This window comes from Amphimedon queenslandica, unplaced genomic scaffold (genome assembly GCF_000090795.2).
Source record: "Amphimedon queenslandica unplaced genomic scaffold, v1.1 AMPQUscaffold_13157, whole genome shotgun sequence".
Classification (NCBI taxonomy): Eukaryota; Metazoa; Porifera; class Demospongiae; order Haplosclerida; family Niphatidae; genus Amphimedon; species Amphimedon queenslandica.
Window position 1 is genome coordinate 18,335 of NW_003546607.1, and position 19,095 is coordinate 37,429.

The 19,095-nt window shown below is 36.1% G+C and overlaps 5 protein-coding genes across 5 annotated transcripts in view; 2 read left to right on the forward strand and 3 right to left on the reverse strand.

Moving 5' to 3' along the window:
• Positions 1–3,719, reverse strand: part of LOC100637725 (coronin-7-like) — a 15,986-nt gene extending 12,267 nt beyond the window's left edge. Inside the window, exons 1-12 of the mRNA XM_020000762.1 lie at positions 3,608–3,719; positions 3,447–3,546; positions 3,317–3,394; positions 3,105–3,175; positions 2,579–2,668; positions 2,383–2,494; positions 1,581–1,663; positions 1,470–1,526; positions 1,231–1,317; positions 962–1,044; positions 416–470; positions 1–33 (exon numbers count right to left, since the gene is read on the reverse strand). The exon at positions 1–33 is cut by the window's left edge and continues 19 nt beyond it. Of these exons, the coding sequence (XP_019856321.1) occupies positions 1–33; positions 416–470; positions 962–1,044; positions 1,231–1,317; positions 1,470–1,526; positions 1,581–1,663; positions 2,383–2,494; positions 2,579–2,668; positions 3,105–3,175; positions 3,317–3,394; positions 3,447–3,546; positions 3,608–3,667 (909 nt within the window). The 5' untranslated portion in view covers positions 3,668–3,719. The remainder of the gene's footprint in view (positions 34–415; positions 471–961; positions 1,045–1,230; positions 1,318–1,469; positions 1,527–1,580; positions 1,664–2,382; positions 2,495–2,578; positions 2,669–3,104; positions 3,176–3,316; positions 3,395–3,446; positions 3,547–3,607) is intronic.
• Positions 3,720–3,885: 166 nt separating this feature from the next.
• On the forward strand, positions 3,886–11,349 carry LOC109584864 (uncharacterized). Its single transcript, XM_020000761.1, has 21 exons — positions 3,886–4,079; positions 4,124–4,178; positions 4,227–4,301; positions 4,348–4,487; positions 4,546–4,655; positions 4,715–4,790; positions 5,133–5,237; positions 5,298–5,369; positions 5,538–6,398; positions 6,764–6,838; positions 6,988–7,131; positions 7,427–7,550; positions 7,699–7,780; positions 7,992–8,115; positions 9,131–9,201; positions 9,295–9,463; positions 9,596–9,694; positions 9,753–9,818; positions 9,888–9,983; positions 10,169–10,322; positions 10,754–11,349. The coding sequence occupies exons 1-21, from the start codon at positions 4,035–4,037 to the stop codon at positions 11,242–11,244; spliced, it is 3,234 nt and encodes a 1,077-aa protein (XP_019856320.1). The 5' UTR covers positions 3,886–4,034; the 3' UTR covers positions 11,245–11,349.
• On the reverse strand, positions 11,190–14,443 carry LOC109584866 (uncharacterized). Its single transcript, XM_020000763.1, has 11 exons — positions 14,369–14,443; positions 14,106–14,321; positions 13,970–14,047; positions 13,855–13,887; positions 13,502–13,756; positions 13,406–13,459; positions 13,254–13,323; positions 12,941–12,996; positions 11,933–12,059; positions 11,696–11,822; positions 11,190–11,515 (listed from the first exon to the last, which is right to left on the reverse strand). Exons 1-11 carry the CDS (start codon positions 14,429–14,431, stop codon positions 11,350–11,352), a joined length of 1,245 nt encoding a protein of 414 aa, XP_019856322.1. The 5' UTR covers positions 14,432–14,443; the 3' UTR covers positions 11,190–11,349.
• Positions 14,444–14,516: 73 nt separating this feature from the next.
• On the forward strand, positions 14,517–18,217 carry LOC109584863 (muscle, skeletal receptor tyrosine protein kinase-like). The gene is made up of 11 exons (XM_020000758.1): positions 14,517–14,610; positions 14,664–14,685; positions 14,754–15,413; positions 15,492–15,562; positions 15,619–15,732; positions 15,812–15,904; positions 15,953–16,146; positions 16,266–16,375; positions 16,448–16,577; positions 16,667–16,767; positions 17,189–18,217. The coding sequence occupies exons 1-11, from the start codon at positions 14,541–14,543 to the stop codon at positions 18,000–18,002; spliced, it is 2,379 nt and encodes a 792-aa protein (XP_019856317.1). The 5' UTR covers positions 14,517–14,540; the 3' UTR covers positions 18,003–18,217.
• On the reverse strand, positions 18,025–19,091 carry LOC105313984 (ankyrin-3-like). The gene is made up of 2 exons (XM_011407844.2): positions 18,477–19,091; positions 18,025–18,381 (listed from the first exon to the last, which is right to left on the reverse strand). Exons 1-2 carry the CDS (start codon positions 19,073–19,075, stop codon positions 18,120–18,122), a joined length of 861 nt encoding a protein of 286 aa, XP_011406146.2. The 5' UTR covers positions 19,076–19,091; the 3' UTR covers positions 18,025–18,119.
• Positions 19,092–19,095: the final 4 nt, after the last annotated feature.

A 19,095-nucleotide genomic window follows, 5' to 3' on the forward strand; every position in this document is an offset into this window, starting at 1 on the left:
ACTAAACTCATAGAAACACACAGATGTCTCTCCCTATACAACAACACTGCAATATCACCTCATACTAAAATAATCAATTCATAATAATATTTACAGTACTGATATAAATACAATTATTACTATCATTATACTGAGGGTTGATATCCCTATTATCACACAGTGACACACACACCACTAGTGGTGTTGGTACACATCAGCCTCACTCCATACAACAATAACTATCAAGATCTACTGTTCATAATTAGTCATATACACGTACATGCAAAATCACTTCCTTGCTCATAGATCATACAGCATACAATCTATGGCTTCCTTATGCTTGCCCTTTTAATGTTTTACATTCGTCTAGTACAGTACCAGTATAATACAATGACAGCTATACACGTACATGTACTGTGTACATGTCCTAACTAACCTTCACAGCTGCAAACAGCATCAGTGTGTCCTCATCATAGAATGCCATGGGAAGCCTGAAAGGAAGACAGTCCGTTATCACATGATAACATTAGAGTATAAACATCAACATGAGGGAGAAGGTAAAATAAACTCACATACTCTACTAGCATAGCCTGTACATATAGATACATGTAGGTACATACATGTACATGTACGACGTACATGTACTTAAAGTTTATTGACAGTTTCCTATCAGATAATATACACAAACACACGCATACTTTACTTAAATATGGTGCACTTTGTCATGTACATACAAGTACATGTACATGTACTTGTAATATATACATGTACATGTACTTATGTTGCGTAGAAACATCAAAGAAATACATGTATATGTACTTAACCTTATTTCCCCAAACCATAAGCCACTTCCTTCACTAAGGACACATGCAGTAAAGCACACACATGTTTAGTAATATGCATACATGTACACTGTACACTGTACACTAAGTCATTAGGTATAATAACAGAGTCAATATTCCCTAGCTTTTACTAAACTTACCCCGATCCACTTCCTAATGACTGCTTAGCAAGAGGGCGAGCGAGATTAGCAGTATCCCATAGAGCTAACTCAACTGTACTGGACTAGGGGGAGAGAGAGGGGAGACAGAGGAGGGGAGACAGAGAGAGGGGGGAGAGAGGTTTTTAATTTAAAACTTAAAAGTAGCAAAAATGAAAGGAAAAAAAGAAGAGATATTGCCAGCTGCACAAAGCTATATACAGTACTAATGTACATGAATATACACAGTACTATCACTAAGTGCAACTTACTGAGCTGTAGCCAGTGGAGACAAAATAATTAGTGTCCCCTAACCAAGTGACATATGAGTCCTTATTCTGTGAATGTTCGTATACTTCCTAACAATACAATAAATACAATTTTTATAATACCACTATGTTAATGATAAAAATGGTCCAATACATGGACATTACTCCATTACTGTTATGCTATTTTAGTGTTTATCATTGCAGCTGTACTCTATCTGGTTTAAATGTATGTTTAAACTCACTCCACTGATGGTATCAGCTCTGGGATCTACTATTAAAAGTCTCTTCTGCCTCTTCTCCTAAAACACCACACAAACACAAACAAGCAATCATAATAGCAATAGCAGACATACTGTTTCCTTGGCAACGGTTGCCAGGAGTGACCCGGAGCCATTCCAGCAGAAATTCTGAACTATGCTAGAATTATGCTTTGATACTAAAAAGATTTCAAAAAAACAACATATGTAATATATTGACTTTAAAATGACCACTATACACAAGAGTATAGCACTCAGTTACTTTAAATAAACACACTCAAACTAAAGATTATTATTAATTATCATATACATGTACATGTATATGATAATATTGGATTGTATTAAGGATTAGCAAATGAAGCAGAGGATTGTATAGACACTATTATTTACAATGACAATATCCTATGTGAAATCCTGTCATACACTTCATCATTACAATCAGAATCATGACTCATGGAAGCAAGTGCAGTAAACTAAAAGCTGGCCAGGTGTAGAGGAACGGACATTATAGTAAGAATATAATCCCCTTTCAAGAGAAAGTCAAAGTTCTTTATGGTAAAGGCCATTATTCATAATGTACATAAATGACTCTAAACTTATACCTTAATAGTTGAAGTGAGTAAGAGGAGAATGGGTCAATATCCTTCTCATATAATAAGCATACAAACACTGCATGTCCATATACTGAGATAAGGACTTGGTTAATTAGCATAACAAGACACTGATAGCCATCAGTATGGTAATCATTAATACACATATATACATGTACATGTACTAGTGAAGTGACATTAGTCACAGTAGACTATAGCCTCTATAATAACGGACAGTTTGGGACAAAGAAGTTTCGAAATGTCCCAATTACTCCCAAGTCTCCTTTCATTTTAACGATAAGACTCACTGTATTTCTCTTGCTGCTTGTTGACGTCCCATATAGAGACAGAGTGACCAGCAGTGCTGGCCAAGACATCACTAGCCACTGGATTAAAGTGCAATGTCTCAATACCTACTCCCTATGCATATAAATAATATGTACATGTACATGTACATGTGCTGTAAGTGAATGTATATGTATGTGTAATTGTGTGTGGTTATACTTGAGCTGGTTTTAGGGTACAAGATGCTGTAGAGGATGAGAAATCAGAAGTTACGGAAGCAGGATCTGAAGGCAGTTGCCATATCTTGATCTATGAAATAAATAAGTAAATAATAACAACAACAACAACAACAACAACAATAATAATAATAATAATAATAATAGTAATAATAATGATGATGATGATGATGATGATGATGATGATGATGATAATAATATAAATCTTTACATGTTAGTCTGTTACCATTAAAATAGTACATGCAATTACGATATGCAGTCACCAAGCAAAAGCTACATTTTTTCCTAATTATTACAAAGACGAATAATTATAAAAATGTTAAATGCCCATTTTAAGAAGCATCTCAGTGTCACTCATTAACGTTCATCATGTTCCTACAAGCATATCATTACAATAGTACTACCACACCTTAATCAGTAATAATCACTTCATTAGACCTCCCCCACTTTATAATTCCATGCTACATTAACTCTTAGACGTATAACAGCAAATATTTTAAATAACTTACGAGTCCATCCTCAGCTCCAGTGGCCAGGAGTGTATCGTCAAATGGAGAGAAAGCAAAATCAGATACCAGACCTGGAGCAAATGAATTTAATTACATTACATAATAATATACATTTAATTATGGTTTCATAATTGATAAATTTAATATTGCTCGTTATTTTTATGATGCTTAAAAACTGCAATGATTAATTAACCCTTACGCCCACCACTGACCAGAATGGCCGGCAACAGTTGGGAATGAAGAGTTTCGACCTGAAGACTCCAATGGAAGAACAGCAACTGAGCCTACGCCTATTAATAATTATTAGTAAAATTTATTATATTATCTGTCTCGCCCACGCACTGGTTGAGTTATGAATGAAGGCGGTATAGAGGACGCTGGCTTTGATGTTGGTACAATTTGATTTGAGATTCGAGCCCACACTCAAGTCGTGTATCCATTCCTATAGGAGGAAGGGAAAGTATTGCTAAATGTTCTCTCTCTGTTGTGTGTGCATGTTTAACCTCTTTCTTAAAGACGCGGGAGAAGGCATTTCGATACTTTGAGGTCTTGAAACGACTCATCTTTCTTGTCTTATCTTATCTTTCCTGCACCAGCTCCACCTACAAGCATGGGCGAGGTCTAGCTTAGTTCCCGGTAAATCGAGCGCCAAAAAAATTTAGGTTTTAGCATTTGTTTTAAAGCTCAAAATGAGCCTCTTTGGTGCTATAATGCATGATTTACTATAGCACAAAATGGTTTAGTTCATTTGCAATCCACTCCAGCAGCTAAAAGCGTAAAAGTACTGGAGAATTTTACTCATGATTTTACTATGGAATTTATGGAATGCGGAAGTTCATTTGAGCTTTGAAATGTTACTGGTTATTAGCTTCAACTACTTTATAATGTGAGGCAGATTGCTGGAAAGAAACGCTTAGTTAAACGAGAAAGATGATTGTTGTAAAGTTCTCCAACGACCACGAGCAGAGTGTTCAGGTAAGCCTTAGCTCATTGAAGCTTTTGATCATTAAACACCGCAGATCACTCCAGAGACTAAAGTGGTAGACGTATTGAGCACCTTGGCACTTAGTTTCGGTAAGAGAGAGATAAAACAGATAGAGAAAACTCCTTTATTTTGTACAGGGTTAACCGATACCAGCGAATTTGTTAAAGAATGGGGCCTCACTGAGTACCAGGGGGACCAGAAATGGATTGACAGTTAGCCTTTGAAATTTAACACACCTTACTCTAGCACACCTTGTAGAATCCTGGCTGAGAAATGAAGAGCTGCTGGCAGACTCTACTTCAGCCATATTCCTCCTTGGAAAGAAATTCTTCACCACAAATGATGACATTCACTTACTCACAATCCCACCTTTTCTAAGAGAAGTACTTTACCATCAAGTAAGGCTTTATGAAAATGGCAAGCTACAAGTTCAACCAATGCTCCATTCCTATACAGATGCTTCAAATATATTTATGTGGTGGCTACTTCTCCCCGGCACAACAGGCAATAAAACTTAGTGCATTAGCTGCACATGTCCACATGTCCACAGCTGAATATCTCACTTAGTAAGTCCAGCTTTATTTATCATTATGGATGCATGTGAATATTATATCCTTCTTTATAGTGGAACAGAATGGTTACAGACATTTCTTCCGCNCAGGCTTAGCCGTGTTAGGTGTCTACCATCACTGATTGGCAAGGTTAGATTAGCTGTCATTCTGTTTGTTTGCAATTTCAAGGACAGCTAGCTTAAGCTACCTCTTCCTTTTCTGCATGTTATAATTATAGCCACAAAGCACAATAAATTGGGATAATAGCTCATACACAAAACTCCTCATATTATAGCAATAATACAACAGGCTTACATCATCACTACTATATATGATGGGTGTATTTTATAAACTACTCCCAATCCAGTACCATGGATACTCCTTTTGCCTTTACTGGTATACCTAGCATTTGTATTGCTGCTTCACGCACAGAGAGATGAATGCTAACAAGATTAATTGTGCCAATAATACATTGCTACTCCCACAATTTAGAATATGAAAGGAATTGGTGCAAGGAACAAAGCAGTGGTCGAGACTGCATTTATAAAAGGAATCATGAGACTCGAGAGTTTTGGATTGAGCCTATACAGTGCTAATGTAAGCTAGTATAATACAATGAAAACTAATGGGATTATTGTATATTATATCTAATTATAGATTGACCATCAGCCTGCTGTACTAGGGGTCGGTTTCAAGGGACTTTTCTGGCTAGACACTGATAATTTTGAGGTGAGAAGAAGCAATCCCATTTTGTCATAAACCCCGTCATTGATTATACTCCACTATCAATCCCACTCTCTCCTCTCTTTCAAAACCTTACATAACAATCCCCTATGATCTCTCTAACTTTATTATCAAATTGCATGTCCTTTATACGTCTTCCTCATTATAATATAGCCCATCAAGCAATGGCCACCCGAAGCCATAAAGCAGATAAGCCAATCTGACGATACTCTACTAGTTTCATTCAATGGCAGAGAAGCTGATATTGAAATTGAGAGTCCCTACACTGCTGATATAAGTCACTATATCAGTTCATCACTGAGAATACACATTAGTAGACCATCAAGCTATGCTTTGGAAGCAGGTGGAGATGATGACTCTTCTCACACAGGCATAGAAATAGTTAATGTCCAGGAGATACCCTCTGTAGAGATAAGGAAAGAGAAAGGGAGAAGGAGAGGGAGAGGAGAAAGAAAAGCAGCAGCCACAGAAGAAGCAGAAGATGTTCCAGGAGCAGCTGGACTTGATAGGAAAAGGCGTATCTCGCCGTTTGGTCGTTACAGTAACAGACGGAAAGCTTTTCGAAAGAAGAAGAACCTCCTCACTAAGGAGGACAGTCTTGAAGATCTCAGCGAGGTGATGGGGGTGGATTTCAACAGCGTCAATCCTTCTTGGGCCATGAAAGGTAATGGGGTCAATCCTGTGTACGATTCAGTCGCTAGTACTCGTGTCGATACTCTATTGAAGTTATCCAAACTGACCTCTCCTTCTCTCTCGACCACGCTAAAACACACTAAGAGATCAAGTGTGTTAAACCACAGGGTTCCTTTACCGTATGAAGAGGTTACGTTTCCTCCTCCACTACCACAAAAACCACCTCATTTCCGGACTAGCCTGCTAGTAGAGGTGAAGACTAAAGGTGTTCCCACTCCGCCAGTTGAGGAGGTAGGAGCTGTTCCCCAGAGGCTGGGTATGTATGTACCAGGTGGGGGTGGACAACATTCAAGACCAGTACAGCCTTACGAAGCATTGAGGGTAAGCATTAAATAAATAAATAATAATAATAATAATAATAATAATAATGATAATGATGATGATGATGATGATGATGATGATGATGATGATAATACGTCAGTTATGGCCACACACACATAAAAGCATTTATTATTATTATTGTTATTTATTATTATTATTATTTCCTTATCTGGTTGATCATGATACTATAGTATGGGCTAGTAAGTTTCACTCCATTACACCTACAGACTAGACAGCTGTCTATTAACCTACCTCCAATAATGATAATGCCATAAGCACTACCTTGTATTGGGTGGTCTTGCTTTGCTTTATTACTATAATTAGTCATAATATATTTATATACCGGTCTTTCTCTTTCATTGAAGGATTATGCTACTCTACGTAGAGAATTCCGCATGTTTTGCGTGAAATTACCAAATGGAAATTTACACTGGGAACTGGTAAGGAGAGAGAGAGAGAGACAGAGAGGGAGGGAGGGAGGGAGAGAGGGAGAGAGACAGACAGAGAGACAGAGGGAAAGTGTCTATACAATTATTGTGATAGTTATAATAATTCACACTCCCCACACCCAACACACACTCCACAATAGGCTAGTCTTTATCAGCCGATTCACAAGCTGATATCAAGACTCTGCATATTGATACATGCTGAGTCAAACATGGAGCAATACTCCCTGTTTGTTGAAGGAGGAATACTATCACAACTGAAAGAGAACACACCTTTAACTCCAGACGTAAGTATAGACATGCAATGACCATGCACACATGAAGTGAACCATGCCAGATATCAGTATAAGCATAATGTTATGTAGGAAATTAAAATTGATTTTTCTCGCAGTCTGTGAGAGTAATTATGATAATAAAAATTCCCATTTATGGATCCTTACAAGCAGACAGAGTTCAGATTAATTACTATTAAGAAAGTTAATCGTATAATGTACGTGTTTGGTCTAAGACATTTGGTCACAGTCACGTTATATCTTGAAAATGAAATTAATCAAATCATATCTCTACTATCGTATCCTTTAGATAATTGGCAATGATATGGATTGGGAATTTGAATTTGAGCTCTCGAGAGTTGCACCACCTCGTAACGGAATGAACTCCATGGGAAAAGTATTTGTGCCTTCAAAAAAGCACCAAATATTACCAGGTGGGAAAGATTAGAGAGAGAGAGAGGAGGAAGGGAGTGATAGATTATGGAAATAGCTCAGGAAGGAAGAGAGAGAAAGAGAGACAGTCTTTTACATTGAGCAGTATATAAACGGATCATTAAATTATTCACGCTTTTTAACCAACAGTTATGGACAATCCGGTCATCCTAGACTCAAAATTGACATTTAAGGATCACGGGATCACCACTAGCAGACTCCTATCACTTAAGTATGGCCATAACAACTTCACTGACACACAAACACACACAAATAAAGACACACACACACACAATACACTAAATCCAATGCTAGTCACACATGTACTACTTATGCTTATCTTTATGACATAATAAAATGCAACTCCACACACATACATATACAAATTCTACTCATGTAGAATGACCATTTCTATGATGTGCTTACTCACTGTCCCACAACAGGTCAGCTAGTAATGAAAGATTACCAAAGATGGCCATCAAAGTCCCTGACTGGGTCAAGTTCCATCAGTCCTGGCTGAGCATTGTTCATGGCAATCAACCATGCCAGCTTCAAGATGCAATCACAGTTAGTACTTTCATATATATATATATAATGATATTGTTAGATCTAGAAATTAATAATCATGAGAGATTAAAAGTCTCCTAAACTCTGACAGTGTACATATACATGATTATTCATAAATGATGTCCATACTATTCTTAGTATGTATTTAAGTATCATATTACCTTACTACCAATATAGGTAATGAGTATACTACTAATGATAATAAGCAATACACCGATATGTCTGTGTGTTTATAGAGTGCATCCATAAAAATGGAGTCTAGTAATACAATATCAACCTGTTATGCAGGCAAACTGAGATTTTATATCACCAGAGATACCAGTAGGATATAGGATAACATTCAGTAGGGATATCATTTCACTTAAGAAAGATCACATCATTAAATGATACTAATAAGGACAGCATTATAGATTCTATGCTTTCTTTATTGCATCTTGTTGTGGCTACAGATGCTGCTAATGATACCTTGAATGTCTTTAAATTTTAGGCTAATATTTGCTAGTGTCAGGATGCTGGCCATATTGGTCAGTTAATAGGCTGTTGCCAGGAACTGTGGGTGGTGATTTATTGCCCAACTAGTTCTTGTTTTAACTCAAACATACAAGCAAGTGCAACTCTACATTTAGTTTAAAAAACCACCTAACAGTAAATGTAATCCATAAGTTTACTAAGACTGGAATTTTGAATGTGCAAAGTTTATTCTCAGGGAATTATGATTCCAGCCAGATGGTCACCAATTTGTCATGGAAGAAAGCTAAAAGCATTCCTTTCCATACATTGGCTTATTTGGCTGCAAATAATAAGTGCTAATGTTTTCATATCATACATAGTGATATTATTCAATTTGTATGACTTCAGGCTGTACATGACTTAAGTAATTAAGATTTGGGGCTTTAGTTTATAGTATTGATTTACATACGGTCCATACTATTATGCTAGCTCTTGCGTTTATGGTCTGAAGAATGAGTAATTTAATTATGAATGTGCCTTACTGTCTGTCTCTCTCTCATTGTAGTTGGCAGCAGTTTTATACCAATGCTATGTACTGGATAGAACTGAAGCTAATTCCGTTATAAGCTCTTGCAAGTAAATAACAAATACAACCTTTCTCTCCCTCTCTTTCTCTCTCCCTCTCTCTTTTTCTCTGCTATTTATATTTATATATTTTTTCTTACGTAGTATCACTGATTTCTTGCCGGTTGGATTCAGTGGTATTAAAGGCATTAAAGACAAAATACTAAAGGAAAGAGAGAAGATACTATCATACACACGAGAGGAGTTGGAACAGATCTACATCACCGGAGCCACTTCTTCTCCTCTTCATCAAACTGTATTCTTCCCCTGCAAGGTACGCAACATAAGTACATGCATATGTATTAAGAAAAATTATAAAAATGAAGAATTTTTTCTATTTTATTTTTCATGCAATATGACTCAATTATAAGTTAAACAACATTGATTTAATTTCTTACCTTTACAGGAACCAAAAAGGCAATTTTTGAAGAGTGCGAGACTAGTTCCGATCATCATTGGGATCAATCAGCAGGGGATTGTACGAGTTGATCCTAAATCCTGTGAAGTAAGAAGACGACATTTAATAATAAAACAACTGTCATCATTTCTTATTTCTTTGGCAGATAATGAATATATGGTCTTACGAAGTCTTTAAGAACTGGGGCTTCTCAAGAAAGAGCTTTTTATTAGTAAGATCTTATAATAATACTGATAGCATTATTATTATTATTCTTTTTAAATATTTTTTTAAAACGTAGGAATTTGAGAGCAGCACTTATCCAATAAAATGCAATCAGAGCAAATGGATGTCAAGGCTTGTTGATTTCTATGTCAATTCGATACAAGAAATTAAAGTAAATAAATAAATAAATAAATAAATGAATAAATACTTAAAGAAATAAATAAATAAATACATAAAGAAATAAATAAATGAATAAATACTTAAAGAAATAAATAAATAAATACATAAATAAATAAATAAATAAATAATGGTAATAATATTAAATTCAACTTACTTCCATTCTCTCCTTATATAAAGCATCAGAGGATTGAGGATGAGTTAGAAGAAGTGAGAGAGGAAGAAGAGGAGGGACACACTCAGAGCTCAGATGTAGCAAAACCATACTTTGTATTGGAGGAAGAAGCACCAGCACTTGCTACTGCCACAAACCCTTACTTTGTCCTAGAAAAAGGTCAGCATAAATAAATAAATAAATATATAAATAAATGAATAAATAAATAAATAAATAAATGAATAAATAAATAAATAAATGTACAAATATATAAATAAATAAATGATAGCAATTTAAAGTATAGTTTTACTTTATAAGTGGCCCCAGATTTAAAAAAAAAGCAATTCTCAATTCTACGATGAAAAAAACACAACATAGTTTACTGCTAGAATCTACCATAAAAGGACAACATTGTGTCAATTATGGACATAGTGACATACCAGCACCAAATCTCTGCCAAATTCCTAACTTTATAAAGCACCTAATAACAGGAACTAACAGCCCACACTCATGCATATTTAAAACACCAACCATTTGCAAATATTCCTTATATATTAACCTTTATTTATCCACCCACACACACTTGATAAATGATACTTATCTATATATAGTGTATGAGGAGCTTATGCAAGTTAGAGATACCACAATGCAAAGGCAGAAAAAACAAGAAGAAAGAGAAAGGGAGGAAGGAGCAAAAAATGCAGGAGCAACAGGAGAAGATAAAACTTTTCAAGTGGTAGGAGAGAAAAGGGTAATGGATGGGGTCTATGTAAATCCACTTCCAAATTGTTCTCTGATTAATCCAAGCGAAGCAACGACCATGCACCTACAAAAACTTGGACTAGTTCCTTTAAGAGACCATGAGGAGGAGGAGGAAGAAGAAGATGAGGAAGACGAAGATGATGAAAGGAAATATTTCACCGTTATAAATTACAGCGAGTCTTCTTCGGACTGGGAAGAGAATAATGAAGAGGAGAATCCTTATGATGATATACTAAACGTTCTAACTCAGTTCCATCACTCTAAGAGACAAACTCCAGTTATTTCTGAGCATATTTATTATCTTCCTCCAGACTGCTATCAACCAGAACATCATTTATAATAATAATAATAATAATAATAATAATAATAATAATAATTAAATAGCCAGAAAAAATAATCAGACTATCGTATAAAATACACTTATTGATATATCCATGTTCATAACTCATTCACTTCTACATGTTCTTGCTGTTGTGTTAATAATGTGATTGTCAATGTTGTTTAGCGTTGATTTTAAGTTTAATTGTACAAAATGGTTGCTTGAGTTTTGTATTAGTGATGACTTGATGGTCTGGACTCCATTTAAAGACTGCAGCAAATGGCAGACTGATCTATGAACATTTTTGAAAGAAAAAAAAATTGCATAGGTTGAAGTGTAAAAAATAAAATTAAGCTATAACTTTTTGTGAATTGCTTGAAAAATAAACAAGAAATTATTCATAAAAGCATACTAGTATAGTTATAAAAAGTTTTTATACATGCATAGTTAGAAATTGATACATTTTTAATACCTGTACTTTGATGTCCTCTGCAATAAAATGCTAATCTTCTCAAGATTGGTAACATGAAGTGATGGCCTCCTCAGACAAGACAATACTGTACTGTAATAATTACGGGAGGTACATCGCTCGACAAAAACTAAACAAATTAATCTTATAAGTAATTCTATCATAATAGACAACACAAATTCTACTCTACCAGAATTTAAATCTTAATTTCATTTCACATTTAAAGATTGCTCTTTTTACCTGGTTCTGGCATCAGGTCTATTAATATGTCTAATACTTTACTGGTCAGTACAACTGGCTGTTTCTCATTCTTCAGTAGAGAAAACATTGCATCCATTCCTCTGTACAGCATAAACAATTGCTGGACCTATTAGCCACAATAACAGAGCTTAAGTAAACTGGTAGAAATTATAACTGAAACATCATACAGTTGTTATCTTCACTACAATAACTAATGGAACTATGGTAAGGGAGTTTAAGTCATGACCAAAAATGGTTACAATTGATTTTTATTACATTTTCTGATACATATTGATGTCCTTATGCTGTGTAGAAAGTTTGAGCTGATTCCGACTTTAATTGTTTGAGTTATGGCCATTTTAAGAAATGAGCCAAAATCTGAAAAGTTCCCTTTACTATAGCCCATGGTTTTTCCCAAAAAATGGCTCCAAAATCACCCCCAATTTTTATTACATTTTCTAATACATATTGATGCCCTTATGCTATGTAGAAAGTTTGAGCCGATTCCGACTTTAATTTTTCAAGTTATGGCCATTTTAAAAAATTGCTGGTTTTTTGGAAAAATCCCTGTACTATAGCCCATGGTTTTTTCCAAAAAATGGCTCCGAAATCACCCCCAATTTTTATTACATTTTCTGATACATATTGATGTACTTATGCTATGTAGAAAGTTTGAGTCAATTCCGACTTCAATTTTTCGAGTCATGGCCATTTTAAGAAATGGACCAAAATCTGAAAAGTTCCCTGTACTATTATAGCCCATGGTTTTTTCTGAAAAATGGCTCCAAAATCACCCTCAATTTTTATTACATTTTCTTATGCTATGTAGAAAGTTTGAGCCGATTCTGACTTCAATTTTTCAACAAAAATAGAAATTAGAAATAAACTATATGACTATGCTCATGTACATGCAGTATAAATGCTACAATTAGATGTACATAACTCAGTATAATATACATGTATTAGCTAGAGAATAGCGGAACTTTTGAAACAAAACAAACAATATACCTTAGAGCTCTTTAAAACAGCTGTTAGTCTTTCCAAAATATTCGCCAATTTATAAACTGCAGATAAATACAGATCATGCATCATGTGAAAGATAGGGAAACAAAAGAAAAACAAAAGAGGGAAAGAAAGAGAGGGAGAGAGAGAGGGGGAGAAAGAGAGAGGGGGAGAGAGAGATAGGTGTACCAATTATAACAAACATGCCACAAAAGCGGAAAAAGCCAACAATCTGATTCAAAATAAATTCTATAAACAATAGTATACACACGTACATACATATTACATGTGTAATTATGCATGTATGAATCTACCATACCCTGAGTAATGGTATGTAGTGATATAAGAGAACAGAGGACGTCAACTTGAACATTTTCATTAGGAACAAACTGGAACAATAATTAAATAAATAAATAAACAAACAAATAAAATAAATAAACAAATTGTAAGGATCGTGGCGTACTTGTGTACCTTTTCAATTTTTTCCCCGAGTCTCCTTAATGAAGTGATGACAGTGGTGTGATGCTAATATTATCAATTATAATATTATTAATATTAATAAATTACCTCTTCTTCTGCAAGAGTACTTGTACTTAAATGAACAAACTCAAGTAGGGTGAGTAATTCGGGTGTGTCCACGCCAGAGGGTGTCACGTGATTTAGTGTCATGTGATTAACGAGAGAGGGTAGGATGTCAAGTGACATTGCTAGAGTGGTTTCTTTCATTGTCTTGTCGAGAGGAGAGAGAGAGTTGGCTTGAAGCTGTAGTCTTGTTAGCCAGTGCATTAATGAATTGGTTAGAGTTTTTAATGGTAACTGATCCTGAGAGAGAGAGAGAGAGAGGGAGAGAGAGAGAGAGAGAGAGAGAAAGAGAGAGAGAGAAGAGTTGAAGACAGTGCTATATAACAATGATGAATTACCTCTTTTAAATGCTCATCCATTTTCTTCTTAGCCTAGTATGTACATGTATATATAAAATAAGACACAGCATCATTGACTATTGATACATGTACATGTAAACTTCATCTAAGTTACTTTCATTTTGGCAATTTGTGATTGTAATGATAATACTTGAGACATCAAATCATCATTACGAGTTACCAGACTATCGCACTAATAATAAAATAATAATAATGGTGTGGGTGTGGTCTGTTACCATAGTTACGATTACCTTCTCCTCTAGGTCTGCTTGTACATGTTCCATTTGTTCTCTCTTGGCAGAGATCATCCTTTCTCGAGCTTCTAAATTTTCTTCTTTTTCTTGCAGTTTCTTTTGTCTTTTCCCAAGGAGTTCTTCCATTTCTTGTATTGCACTGAATTGCTTTATTAACAAGTCATTTCTCTCTTTCAATTCTCTTTCTCTTATTAGAAGCCTCTCTGATTGACTCTAAAAATTAAATAAAAATTTTTACAATATCTATCTTATTATCATGCCTTAAGCTTTTCTTGAATTGATAATATTTGTGAATGGAGTTCTGATTCAAAAATTTCCGCCATTTTTTCACAAGTAGATCTAAAATTAATTAGATAATCGATTCAGAATTTTTATTAGACACGCCTACCAATGCATAAAAATCTTCGCTTGTGTGCAAGAAGCTCATTAATAATGATGATAGGAAAAGGACTCTTTGTCTTGCTTCTCCTCCTCTTGATCTGCGCCACAGTAAAATGCCAAGGTAAGTTTAATAGTAAAAAGGAACCTTTTAGCATTGTTTTTATCTCTTTCCAGGGAATTCCAGTCAAGACACAAGGTATAAAATTTAGTCTTATAAAAATACCACTAAAGCCATATTTGCCCCCTTCCATGTTTTCTCTCTAGTTTCTGTCAGCCTTACAACTTAGCATTAGACCCGTGCGGGTTCAAACCAAGAAACAGGAGCTACTACTTACCTAATGGCACTGATCAAAACTTTCAGTCTTCTGTCGAAATACTGGGCATCATTTCAAGAGCTCTTGATAATAATAATGAAGGTGAACTGAAATGCAGCAGCTATGTCATACCCCTCTTCTGTCACTACCTCTTCCCTCCCTGCAACAATGAAAGCTTACCCATGCAGCTCTGCTATAATACTTGCTTTAATCTAACAAGTGGCCCTTGCTCTTCCCAATGGAATGAACTCTACCAATTGGCCAATACTTCAAACACGCTGCGTTGGTTTTTACGAGATTTGGACTGTTCTCGTACTTACTATAATGCCAATTATGCTGATAATAGAACATGCTGGAATGCAGAAACAGACATCAATATGACAATAACATCAGAACCTCCAGCATCCACTACCTCTACTTTAAATGGAGGAAAGCATTATCAGGAAGATCTTTTGATTATCATAGTTACGCTTCTCATGACATTTGAGGCTGTACTGCTACTGATATTCATTGCTGCCACTTTAATCATTGGCCGCATGGTCTGCAAAAGAAGAAAAGGTGCTTCACATACTTTTGCTAATCTCAATCAATCAAGCACAGTAAACTTTCCGTAAGCATAATATTGCATGTAATATAAGCTGCATTTTATTTGTAATGTAACACAGCATAATTTCTACTCCTTTTTTAGACTTCGGCCAACTGGTACTTTGGCGAGACTAGTACAAAATATATCGACAAATAGCGATACGATGCTTCAAAGTTGGTGCTTTTTTTTCTTGATTAGAGTTGAGGGTATTTTTTCACTTCCTTGCCAGGTCACAGAATGCTGTTGGAGAACATCCCAAATCCATACAAGGCTGTCCTGAGTGAGTATACTGATAATATCCTACAGGCAGACAAGCTACAAATGAATACTTTCTTGGCTGACGGTTAGTAGATAGAGTATCTATATCCTTATATGTGCCTCCTGCATGAAAACATTCAAATATCATGTACTAAAAACAATAGGACCATGCACCGAAGTGTACCAGGGGAATTACTGCGAGCCGCAACCGCACAATACGTGCGTGACACACTTTGTAGCTGTGAAGAGATTTAAAGGTAGAACAAAATAATGCATGAAGCATCACTGTTATTGTGTCTATGCAGTCGCAGATGATTCAACATTGGTATGCAAGTATCTTAAACAATTGCTACGTCTGAATAAAGCGACACATTTGAATGTATTGAAGCTGGTTGGTGTTGCTTATGGCCCCAAGGACAATGTTCTGATAGCGTATCCGTACTTCTCGGAACACAACCTGCTTAGTTATCTAAGGAAACTGAGGCTAGATTCAAAAAAGGTAATAGGATCATCATACGACTGATAACAAAATGATAATGCTTAGTACACAAAAACATGCACTCAACATACTATTACTAGTAAACAGAATGTAGTAAACTTTCATAATTTACGTTGCAGATAACAGATGTGGAAAAGTTAGTGGATCTAATGCACCAAATATCGAAAGGGATGAATGCAATGGCCAGAAAAGGACTAGTTTATGGGATGCTCTCTGTTCAAACGTGCCTGTAAGTTAATTAGCTCATAATCAGCAGTAAACAACAGTTAATATTGAGCCGTGTTTCTGTCTATGTATTTAGTATTGATAGTGAGGGGACTGTTGTGGTAGGTGACCTCAGTTACTATAGTCTTGTAAACTGTGTCAAGATTAACTTGCCTCCGCCAGAAATGGAAATTCAAGGGAGTGAAAGCACAGAAGCAAGCGACGTGGTAAGTTAAACACCACAGTGAAAGGAGGAAATGCTTCCTTATGCAAACTGTGCAACATGTACATTGCATTTCCTTTTATAATTGTGTAGTGGTCCTTTGGCCTGACAGCATGGCAGATACTCACACTAGGAGAGCCACTACCTGAAAATAAGGATGAACTAAGAAAACCAGGGACTTGCCCTGATTCACTGTAAGTTGTAGCCTTCCTTTACCATTCATGGTTGTAGCAATTTCAATAGTTGCTGTAATAATAATGTTAATGATGCTTTGCATTTAAAGAGTATGAACTTTTGTCTTGAGTTTAATGGGGTTACTATTGTTGCAATAGCTAAAATTTTACACTGTAAAAGAATGCTTGGACCATTGTACCTCCTTTTTGCTATGCCACACATTGAAGATGTAAACAGACAGACACCACCTGCACCTCCTACACAACTAATCCAGTTAATTAATTGGTGCGGCGAGTCCTAAAAATAACAATGAACATGTCAGAACAAAAATCTAACTTTCCAAAGATAACTTAACACTGTAACTGGCAGCAGTGCATGCATGTACATTATATTGCTTGTATACATTGGGCAGTTGTTATTTTTATAATTTCTGTCTTGCAGTTTTGAGCTGATCCAATGGTGCCTCGAGAGTAATCCAAAAAAACGTCCAATCTTCTCCAAGATAGTCCTTGAGATTGATTCCATGAGGAACAGCGAGGAATTCAGAGCTGAAGTGGCCGCACGATCGAAACTCGAAAACGCTTGGAATTGCACCCAAGAATACCTTGTCCTGATTCCTGAGAATGAACCAATAAGTGAATATCAGTATTCAGCCATTACTGCTCAAGGAGGCAGCAGCAGCAGCAAGCGTTCCAGCGCAATCCCAAGACAAAGCAGTAGCCATGAAGACCATACTGTATTGCCAAGATCGCTTGCTCCAGCGTCACCTTTTAGTGATGGACATCAGCATATGAACGGGCATTTAAGATCTTCTATAGTACAAGTAAGGCAGCTGGACACAGAAGATGATGAAGGATATGTTGATGTGAAGGTGACACCTCAGCCTCCCAAATCACCCAAGCCATTACCGTCGCCGCCAAAATCATCGTCTCCTTTAAGATCCTCTCCAAATAGGTCGGTCCCATTATTAAAGAATGTACCTTCTGGGGCTAAGCCTTTACCGTTGACACCAAAGCCAATGTTTCCCACGGCAAAGCCGCTACCTGAAATACCAACACTGAAGCCGCTGTTGCTAAAACAGACATCGTTGGAGTCAAATGGTCACTCGGTTCCTTCATTCGAAAGGTCAAACTCTGAGAGTAATGAGTATTACAATATTCATTTCAGACCAGCAGCAAAGAAGCTAACAAATCGGTTGTCTGAATCAACCTCTCCCACACATAACTATTCGCCTGTCCCTGTTGTAACTCATTAACACAACACAACATTTGTACTCCTTTCATTCTTGAATAAACATTGATAATATAAATGTAATTTCTAATGATAGCAATGAATAGTATTTCTGCTTTGTCTCTTCTATATATATATAATATCATTGAAAGGGATGTCTCCCTCCATGTATGTACACACTTAATGTCCATGCCATGATAATACATATTATTATAACAATTAATGATATTTTAAATCCAAGTCTTTTAAAAGTGTCGCTTAAATACCAGAGTAGCCAATGTCTCTTGCTTCTGGAGGCATGACTCAACAAGTTCCAGTTACTCTCAATGTCTGCTAGTGATGAAGACAGGCTCTCATCACCTCTTCTTCTTGCTAAGACCAAAGCAGTCTCTCCTCTATTGTTCCTAATAGAAGTCAATTTTAATACTTTTAATGAGGACATAAATTATACCATTAATTTAAATATCTAATGCATTTTTGCATAAATAATTAAGCATACTTAATGAAGGGATCAACTCCTTTGTGTAGGGTGAGATATTCAGCTATTGTGCAGTGAGTAACATAGTGTAATGGGGTATATCCTAGTCCATCTTGTACATCAAAACTAGCACCAAATGAGGACAATTCCTCTAGTAAGTCCATATTGCCATGCTTGACTGCAACATGTACAGGGAAAGTTCCATTTGCATCGCTAAAATTAGGATCTGCTCCTTTATCAAGTAGGTAAGAGGCGATTGGCAACCGCCCTTTTAATAAAGCACTGATTAATGGTGTAGTACCATTAGTTAGTGTGTTTAAAGAGTCTACTCCATTTATAGAGTCTAGGAGGAGTTGTATAGTGTCAATGGAGTTATTGTGATTGATGGCATAGAGAAGTAGAGATGGAGCTCTATCAGACAGAGCCTGGGGGGAGCAGAAAGGAAGCAAGATCTTAATGAGAGTAGCCATGCTTCTCTTGATTGCTATCTGCAGTGGACAAAGAGGTTGTCCTATTAAAGGATCAGCACCATTCTCTAGCAGTTGAGTGACTTGAGATGTGTCGACTCCTTTAGAAGCAGTAGATAAGAGCTCTACAAGAATTTCGGTCTGATCCGCCATTTTAAAAGGCGTGGTTTTGG